Source organism: Egretta garzetta, unplaced genomic scaffold (assembly GCF_000687185.1).
Source record: "Egretta garzetta isolate BGI_Z169 unplaced genomic scaffold, ASM68718v1 scaffold511, whole genome shotgun sequence".
NCBI lineage: Eukaryota > Metazoa > Chordata > Aves > Pelecaniformes > Ardeidae > Egretta > Egretta garzetta.
Window position 1 is genome coordinate 327,698 of NW_009258554.1, and position 10,162 is coordinate 337,859.

General features: G+C 42.4%; 1 protein-coding gene across 1 annotated transcript in view; it reads left to right on the top strand.

The window, feature by feature from the left end:
• Positions 1-9,831, top strand: part of LOC104134390 (aldo-keto reductase family 1 member D1) — a 27,779-nt gene extending 17,948 nt beyond the window's left edge. Inside the window, exons 12-20 of the mRNA XM_035903361.1 lie at positions 355-522; positions 1,059-1,175; positions 2,523-2,600; positions 2,990-3,112; positions 6,625-6,731; positions 6,878-6,959; positions 7,517-7,600; positions 8,414-8,496; positions 9,267-9,831. Of these exons, the coding sequence (XP_035759254.1) occupies positions 355-522; positions 1,059-1,175; positions 2,523-2,600; positions 2,990-3,112; positions 6,625-6,731; positions 6,878-6,959; positions 7,517-7,600; positions 8,414-8,496; positions 9,267-9,309 (885 nt within the window). The 3' untranslated portion in view covers positions 9,310-9,831. The remainder of the gene's footprint in view (positions 1-354; positions 523-1,058; positions 1,176-2,522; positions 2,601-2,989; positions 3,113-6,624; positions 6,732-6,877; positions 6,960-7,516; positions 7,601-8,413; positions 8,497-9,266) is intronic.
• Positions 9,832-10,162: the final 331 nt, after the last annotated feature.

Here is a 10,162-nt window from a genome sequence, read left to right on the forward strand (position 1 = left end):
GGCTGGCAGCTGCTGGGGGCTTCCCCTCTGAGGAGCGCTGCGGGGAAGGGAGGAGGCCTTGGGCCGGCCCTGGAGAACGGCCCTGGTGTTGGGGCCTCTGCTCTGCCAAGCTGTTGGGCTGAGCCCTGCCTGGGAGTGGGGTGGCAGAGGAACGGCTGGGGGCTGGCTTTGGGCTCAGGAGCCTGTGCTCGAGATGTGTGCAAACTGGGGAGTTTTTTGATGCTGCTTGTGGTTTTTGCTTTATTTTAATCGGGAGATTGCTTTGGGTGGGGTGGCTTTCTTAATTCTATCTTGCTAGGAAAAAGGTCTTGAATATATATATTGAGTAGAGTATCTTGGATATTACTTTTTCAGTCTCCACCAGGGAAAGTAACAGCCGCAGTGATGGCTGCTATTGATGCTGGGTACCGTCACTTTGATTGTGCATATGTGTACCAAAATGAAAATGAAGTTGGGGATGGCATCCAGCAAAAAATCAAGGAAGGTGTTGTGAAACGAGAGGATCTCTTCATTGTCAGTAAGGTATGGATCTGGTGATATAGGATCCTGGGAGACACCTGTTTTTTTCATAGTAACCCCCCAGTTCTTTACTTTGCTATTCTGTGGTGTAGCATGGAACAATTCAGAACATCATTTAGGCCACTCCTGAGACAAGCTTCCTACTCTGCCTCATACTGTATGGAGGATTATGCAGGGTATGTACTATGGGCATGGGTGATGCTTTGAACTTTTACTGGCATGCAGTTACACTGTCTTCTTTCATGTGGTATCTGACCATCTAGTAGGTAGTTTTTAAATGAAGTCTTAATTAATGGAACTAGACTACTTCTGCTGTCTGCCGTGACCCCATTCAGTTGTGTGCTGCCACTGCACATACTGCCCTCAGTATCGTGGGCCAGCCTTGCTCACAGACCAAGCCCCCTCTGTTTGAAGATCAGTAGGATGACCTGGTTTGACATCACCTTCGAAAGAGGACAGGCACTTTCCTGAACAGCACAGAAGGGTTCCAAGAGGTTTACCCTAGGAAGTGACAGTATGCCTTGGCTTTTTGTCTCTAGCTATGGTGTACGTTTCATGACAAGCATCTGGTGAAGGGAGGCTGCCAGAAGACTCTTGCTGCCCTGAAACTGGATTACCTGGATCTCTACCTCATCCACTGGCCTCTTGGGTTTAAGGTACGGTAGCAGCAATGCCCTCGGCTTTCTGTGCTGTGATGGGCAGTTTTGAAGAGCTATATGGCTTTACAGCCCAGTAATTGCTCCAACTGACACAGATCATCATGTGTCTGTTGTGTGTACTGGCACTGCTCTGCTGTTCAGCTTTGCCATGGCCATGTGACCCAGCCCGTTGATCACTACATCTGGGATTCCTGCTTGCACAGTACCCTCTGCCCTTTTAATTGTGGAAGGGGTAGACCTTGAACTAGAGGCGGGTTTCCCTGCTGCAAGCATAAGCTATATTGCTCTCCTTTTGATTATTGCCTATTTGTTGTCTTCCACAAATCCAGAGTATGCTCAGCTGACAATGATGTGGTTCCCTCTTTGTGGGAAGGAGGGCTGTACTTTGCTGTCTGACAGAAATTCTTTCCTCTGCATGTTACAGAATCACAGAACAAGAGAATGTTTCTGTCTTCCATTTCTGTCTTTAATCACTGAGTCCTTTAATACAGTACAGATTGAACTGACCTTTGCTGTAGGAGCCTTAGTGTTCCACAGACCTTGGATTTCAAAAGGTGAAGCTTTTTAGTTCCTAACTCTTACTGACTGCATGCAAAGGAACTGATGTCTCAGTTTGAATATTTCTAAGCTTAGTCTTCCTGTTAGAACCTGATCAAAATCTTCTTTCTACTTGTTGCTTCTGAGATCAATCGCTTTTTGTAGAATCTGTAATTTTAAAATTAGTTTCATATGGAAAGAACTAGTAAAGTGAAAATGTGTTGTGGTGTAATAATGTATCTATTAGTAGAAAACAACTGGTTTTGACACCTGGCATGTAGTCCTAACTGGGACACAAGCTGTTTTAACATTCCCTATGCCAGCAACTTAAGCACTGAGGCTCCCTGCGAAAAGACCTGTCAGCAGATCTGGTCCAATATAGACTGAACACGTTCCAGGTCGAAAGTGGGTCCTTATTGCACATATTAATAAAACAGTCCATTATGTCCATGTAAGAACTGTGTATTTTTGTAATATGGAAAGTAAACTTGTAAACTGGCTTTAGTTCTACATGGGGAGAGTTGTTTTCTGCATATGTATATTGGTGAACCAGAGAACATTGTTGAGTCCAGTAGAAGCACCTGTCATTATTGGGATGGTTGCTGGCAAAAATCCTATAATCCCACATGAAAGCAAAAGAAAAGACTGAAGAGTGTAGATAATAAATATTAGTATTCTCTAATCTGTATGTGGATAATAAGTATTACTATGTCCTGCAGTAGGAGTTTGTAGTATCATGGTCTTCAGTTGGTGCTAACCTGACTTCTCAGCAAAGAGTGTTTCAAGCATTTTCTTTCTTGCTGACAGGCAGGGGAGGAGCTGTTTCCCACAGATGAGAAAGGCGTGTCAATACCCAGCAACACAGATATTCTACATACATGGGAGGTAAGTTTAGCCACAGCAGGAGAATCAGGTCTTCTGTACTCAGCAGTCTCTTCTATGTTTTCATTACCTTCACCAGTCTAAATTGTCTCATGTATGCAGAACTGCTTGGAAGGAGTCACTGATACAATTGTGGGTTGTTTGGTATCATTATTTTCTACTTGTACCTTGCTGTGAATTTCCAGTCTCAAAGAATGAGTCTTTGAGCTTTGGTGAAATGGGAAACATGGCACAAATACACTAGCGCTCTGTTTTTTTCCTCAGCTTGAACTCCAAAAAGCCAAATGCTTATTTTGTGCTTCTCATGAAGGAAACAGCCATGTCAGGAAGAATGGTGTTCTTCAGGCCCTGTAATGTATGCTAGATGCTGACTTTGTGCTTCTTTTTGTTAGGCCATGGAAGAGCTGGTGGATGCTGGTCTGGTAAAAGCCATTGGTATCTCCAACTTTAACCATGAGCAGATTGAAAGAATCTTGAACAAGCCAGGACTGAAATACAAGCCTGCAAATAACCAGGTAAGCTGCTAAGGGACAGCAGACAAATGTTTAGGTGCGTTGGCTTTTTTCTGAAGAATTGCTAATTTTTTTAAAGAACTACTTATTCTATGATTCTGTTGCTTAGGGACATGGTTTAGTGGTGGACTTGGCAGTGCTAGGTTAACGGTTGGACTTAATCTTAAAGGTCTTTTCCAACCCAAAAAATTCTATGATTCTGAAATGAGGTTATAGAAAGAGAGAATGGAGTAGATGCAGCATGTTCTCTTAATCCCACCATTCAACTACTGGATGCACAAGATGCTGGGTTTGTTTTATGGACTTTCTGCAATATTGCTTAGAAATCTAGCAAGGAGCAGCTCCAGAATGCCTTTTTTGGAGAGGGGGGAAGGGCAGATGAGCTTTAAAACTACCCTGAAGTAGAGTAAAACTTAGTGTATATATATGAGGACCTAACAGAATTGGATGACCTTTTCCCAACTCTTCAGTGGAGAGACCTGTTCCTGTTTCTGGTAACTCTGGGAACTGAAGAGAAATATGCTTTATGGACTGATTACAGACTTAATGAGGGTTGAGAGGAAGGAGGAAATGGAGTTGCAAGGTCATAGAGTAGAAGTGTCCAGGTGTATAGACAGCACTTGACTAAAATCTTAGGAGAATTCAGATGACAGGAGACCTTGGGAAATAATCTGTAATTCACAGCTCAGAGCAGCATCAGCTGCAAGATCAGACCAGGGTTTTATCCATCTTGAAAACGTGCAAGGATGGAGACTGCACAGCCTCTCTAGGCAGCGTGCTCTGCTGCCTGACCCCCTGCCATGGGTGTACGAGGGAGGGAGTGAGTTTTCTTACCTAGTCTCGACCTCTCTTGTTCCAACTTGTGCCTGTTGTCTCTTGTCCTCCCACCATGTACTACTGCTACTAGGAGACCTGAAGCCTTCCCTTCAAGCTGTACAAGTCCAGCTCCCTCAGCCTTTCCCAATACAGCAGGTTCTCCTGCCCCTAGCCACCCTGCTGGCCCTGTGCTGAATTCATGCCAGTCTGTCAATCTTTCTTCTACTGAGGGGGCTAGGAAGGGGGAAAACTGGACACAGTACTACAAAGGTGGTCTGACAAGTGCTGAGTAGAGGCAGATGATCGCTTCCCACAACTTACTGGCTGTGTTCCTGCTGCCAGGGCTCACTACTGGCTTATATTCAGCTCAGCCTACTATGGCCCCCAGGTCATTTCTAGCAGAGTTTCTTTGCAGGCAGGCAGACTCCAGCCTGTGTTATTGCCAGGGGCTTTTTCTTCCCAGGTGCGGGGCTTTATGTGCAGCCTTGTTGAATTTCATAGTTTTTGTTGGCCTGTTCCTGCTGCCTGAGCAGGTCCCTCTGAAGTGGCAGCCCTGCCCTTGAGTGTATTGATGGGTCCTCCCTCAGTTTGGCATCACCTGCAAACTTGACAAGGTTATAGCCTGGTGCAAGTTGAAGAGGACAGGTCCCAGGATAGACCCCTGTGGGGTCTATCTAGACTTGTCCTTGATTGCTATGGCATTTGAAGGTCTGCTATTGATACCCAATTACAAGAACTAGTTAATTTATTGTGGTAGCTTGAGCATATGTACTGAAAAGGGCTTGTAACACCTTTTTTCAGAAAGCTAATAGGATTGTTCTCTGGAAGTCTATTCAACATAAAACTGAAACATTCTGACAAGTTCAAAATTCATAATTCTCTACTGTGTATTTTCATTATCAGTCCTATGTACTTTTTGGGATACTTAGTGGAAGTCTTATGTTACCTTTTGATGTCTGCCGCACCTCACTACCATTATTACCGTAGTTGATAATTATGTCTTGCACAGAGGTCACTGGCCTTATGTCTCTCACTTGCAAATGTTCTCAGGCTCTCTGATTACTGTAATCAAGTTGAGCTCAGAGCAATGGGTCTTGGTCTCTGTCCTTCAAAATTTATAGTTTCTGAAGAAATGCTTGCAGGCCTGAAAGCTTGTCTGTTATTAACACTTACCAGTTCGCCTAATAGATAGTGCTTCCTGCAAACACTTTCTCTGTGCAGATGTTTCATGTGTAGTCCGGTAATACCCCATATTTGGTGTCACTTCCATTCTTAATTTGAATGCAGTCAGTATGCATGTTGGTTTCATTCATGGTGAGAAATTAATTTGGCAAGGCAGTAATTACATTACAGTGATACTAGTACTTAGTTCAGTAATGAAATCTGACTTTTAAATGCTTGGTCATTATCATGTAGTGTGGATTGCAATAGCTTAAGATACTTGCTTAAGTGTACATCATAGGCTTTTCACCTTTGTCCAAATGAAAGACTAGATAATGTAGCTCAGAAGTCTTTCAGCTTGAGTGCCAGTGGACAGGTAAGGATGACTTTGCCTCGCTTACATCGCATAAATTCTACCTACTGAATAGTTGAAAAAATAACCAGATGCTCTGTTACTCTTGAGTAGCTGTGTTTCTGGAGCTGCTGAAGCAAAATAAGTATGTATAATCTGTCCCAAAAAATTGAGTTGTGTGTCGTGTTGTCTAATATTCCAGTACGCTCCAGAAGGGAAACAGCCATGCAGGCTTCTGATAACAGCAAGCAGTTAGAACCACAAATAAAGCACTCGAGGCTGTAAGCTGATCTTGTGTCTTGCACTCTCTTGCTCTACTTGCCAGAAGCACAAGTTTCCAGGGACTTCCCTCAGAATGCAGCAGCAGGCTGCAAGAAGGCTCAAATGACACTGTAGTCAAAAAGGTGCTTGATGTTGCCTGCTGAAAGAAAAGTTGTGCTCCCTGGTGTGGAACTATCCTGAAAGTCCCTCTATGCAAACTATCAAATACTCATGTTCGTTCACTGCCTCCTGATAATTGAATAATTCCTGTTCCATACTGCATGTCCATGCATTAGCTTGCAGAATACAGATCCACTGTTAAAGAGTCTGTATTCTGTTATGTAGATATTCTTATGGAAGTTCATGGTAAGCACATATGCGTTTATAAAATGTCTATGTGGACAGTAAGCTGAAAGTTTAAAATCTGTAGCAGTTAATCATTCTCACTGTTTGCAGACTGGAGATATTCAGTGTGAGTGTTGACAAAAAGCAAATAAAAACGAGTTAAATTATACTGGTATTGAAGCTAATATGGCAGTTGTAAAAAAAAAAAAAGCATGTTTAATTAGGGATAAGAAGAGAACTTTGTACTTACTGGTGTGCTCTCGTGTTATTATTTTACAGTTCTCTTGTGTATGCATTTTACTGAACTGTCCCATTTAAGCAATTATGTAGCTGGTGATCCCATATGTTGGAAATTATGTGGATCAGCAAAGTTTTAAGAAGTGGCGTTACCGTCCTTGGACCCTTCACTGTAAGAACTACTACAAATAGTAGAAAGGGGGTGTGGACATGAGAAAACAGAGGCTGTGTAATATCACACAGAGACTATAAGTTAGAACAAAATGATTTGATGAAAAACTAATCCCTGGAACATAATAAATCAGTTAAATCACTGTCAAACTTTGTACTCTTATGTTGACAGATTGAATGTCATCCATACCTTACCCAGGAGAAGCTCATCAAGTACTGTCAATCCAAAGGGATCGCTGTGACAGCATACAGTCCACTTGGCTCTCCTGACAGACCATGGTAAGATTGCTTTGTGCTTTGCAAGGGAGCTGGCGTGGATTATGCTTGAAACTTTAAGACTACAAGTGCACCATTAATTATTCATCCAGATCTCCGCAAGGATGTATCTGTGGAGGTTTCCTACCACTGATCTTTTGTCTGTGTAGGGCTAAGCCAGAGGATCCCTCCCTTCTGGATGACCCCAAGATCAAAGAGATTGCAGCCAAGCACAACAAAACACCAGCACAGGTACGTAGGTGCCAGACAGCGGGTACCCCCTCCTGTAACGCAGCATAAAGGATAGTTAATGACAATGCAAAGGACAGGCTGGCTCTTCATTCCTTGTCAACCGTGGTGCTCTTCTGTGATGTTAAGTAGCAATGCAGGTTTGTTTACTATGTAGCCTTCAATGTGTGCTTGTAAGGGCTCTTTGACCGTCAATAAGAAACATTTTCTTGACCCATCTTCAGATGCTGTCATGTTTCAGCCTTTCCATCTGAAGCCCTGTTACAGAAAAGTGAACCCTTCCTTGTATAGCCTACTAAAAGTCTAGGTGGGAAAGTAAGGAACAGAGTATCACTGAACTGAAAGGGAAAAGAGGCCTTCTACGTAGGGCTCCACCACTTCTGTATTTGCACTTCAGAAAGTGCTGTTTAGAATTCAGGTATGACTTGAAATGCAGCTCTGCAGAAATGGGTCAATCCTGCTTAAATATACAGTTTACAGCAAACAACGGTTGGAACAGGCTCTGCCTGCCATTGAACAAAAGCCGTCCTCTCTCTGACTCAGTGAAATGCCTCTTGCAGGTTCTCATTCGCTTCCACATCCAGAGAAATGTGGTTGTGATTCCCAAGTCTGTCACACCACAGCGCATTGTGGAGAACTTCAAGGTGAGTGATTACGAGTGACCCAGGTGCATGGCATGTTCAAGGATGGCATTGCTGCCCCCTGCAGAGCAAGCGGCAATCCTTTCTCACCCTTCCCAAGTCCTCCTCAGACAAGAGGACTGGAATTCTTCTCTCTGTGTGTTTACTTATGGTCTACTGAGGGCTAAGGTTAAGGTTACAGTTGAAGAGCAGGAGCAAAAAAAGCTTTTGGAAAGAGTATGCTGATAATCTTAGCAGTCATGTTAAAGTGATGCTTCCTGGTTTGTCATGTGGATGAAGTTGGCTGACAGAGCTTGCTTGGGGCCTGAGTACAGTAGCACGCCACAAAAGGCTTATGTTGAGCAAGCACTGTTAAGAAAGTAGTCCTTGGTGTCTATAAACCATGTTGCTGCTCTTGATTCAGTGGTCCTTGACTGAAACCACTCTTAGGATTTTGGAAGACACTTAGTTGCATTAGGTGAAATATGAAAGTCTAGTAGATGTTCCTTTAGAACAGGACAGAAGGATACGCCTTTTGCAAATTGAGGCATCCTGCAACACTAAGTACTTGGCAAGCTTCTTAAAGCAACTGGCACATGTAACTACAACTTGAGATTTTTTTAATTTCTCCCTGTTGTTGCTCACCTCCCTCCCCAACTCCACCTAGTGTAGTCTCAGAAATCCAGACAGCTGTCTTTTTCTGTTCCCTCCTTCATGAAGCAGTCATTTCTTCTAGCAAGCACCCTTACGCTGTGGACTTGTTCTTTAATTTTGTGAACTTTGCTTACAATCTCTGATTTGTTCAGAGAGTTGATTTCCAGCTGTTTCTCTTGTTAGGTGTTTGACTTCGAATTGACAAAAGAGGAGATGGCAACTATTCTCAGCTTTAATAGAAACTGGAGAGTCTGTGCAATGCTCACGTAAGTGGCAGTGGGGTTTTTTTTCAAGCTGTTAAGTTATCCGTATTCATAATTTAGTCTGTGAAGTTATAGATACTAGGCTTGGTTGAAATTCAGGATATGCAAACTCAATTTCCCAAAGGGGTCATCCTCAGAATAACTTTCAGAGTCAGATCTTAAATGTTCATGTTATGAACCAAATGATGATAAGCATAAAGCAAACTTCATGTTCATTTTCAGTTCAGTCTCCAAGAAACTTTTTGTAGCTGGAATTGCACAGGAGGCTTCTTGTTCATCACTTTTGTTGTGTCCATATTGGAGAAATGAGCAGGATGCAGACCCAAATTCTTGATTAGTTTTGCTTGTGGAATTTATTTTCTTTCTGCCATAATCTTTAGGTGTTTTATAAAAACTGACTGTATGTTCTTCAGGAGTGGTTGGGAAAGTGGGTGAACATTCAAAAAGTGGTACAAAGATTTGCAACTTGAAAGCCTAAAGCCTGAAATCTTTGTTGGAAGGCTGCAAAAAAGTCTTCCTGGCAGTAAATGGTGAAGCTGTGAATTAGTTGTCTGCAAAGCACATAGGTCGTGCTGCCTGAAATGGTCAGAACCCAAACAACAGAAGGCACTTGAGAATCTTTCTGTTGACCAATGTAGCATGTCACCAAGGAAGACAGAAACAAATTGCTTTCATACAGTTCAGCTCCTCCCTTGGTGGCCCTTTACAGTGATTACAGCTGCATATAGTATTTTTCAGACAGGAGGTAATCTTTTCTCTTTGATTTCCTTCAGGTACAAAACTTACAAGGAGTACCCTTTCAATGCAGAATACTGAAGATGGTTTCCTGCCTTTCTCCAGACTTCTCAGATATGCTTCTGCTGTTGCCTATGAGTTACCTGCATAGCTTTCTCACTGGATCAGACCCCCTTTTTTGTTTTTTCTTTTTTCCCCCACAAAGATGCAGTATATGTACTCTGTGACTTCCTGTTGTTTTCTTTTTTGGAAGAAGAAAATGCTAAAATGGTTCTGAAGAGCGCACTGTGTGGACTAGTAGATTGTCTTTGCCAAACTGCATGTCTGGAACTGGTAAGCAGAAAAGATCGAGAAAATTCGAACTAGCAGTTGCTTTTATTTTGGAATACTGTGAATTGGAGCTAGTGACTATTGTTGTCTGGAAGGACCAGGATATGGCAGATTTTACATAATTAATGTGAGGTCTGCTTTTTTCTGATTACTTTTGGGTTTGGTTTTGTTTCTTTTTGTAACACTCCATGCTTTTTTCTCTAATTAGAAGTAAAAGTTGATTTCTAAGTACAGCAGTCTCTACATGGGTAGCTCTTTGAAAAGTGTATAGGTCCTAGTTTCTTGGTGATAAGAGCTGGTTTTGCTTATAATAAAATATAGTTTCATTACTGTGTGTAATGAGATGGTTATTTCAGCATTGCTTTAATGGTGGTAATGCTGGAGTAGCTGTATTATATCAGCTGTCTCCAGACAGTACACAAGAGTAAAGAAAATTACTGTCCCCCAAGAAATCATCTGATTCATCTTAAGTTTTTCCTGCTATCATGCTAGTGCACATGTAGAACACCTGAGTGTGATGAACCATTGATGGCCATTGATGAGTCTGCTTGAGCCTCTCCTTAGAGCTGGTTTGATGTATCTTGACAGCTAATGTACTAATGTT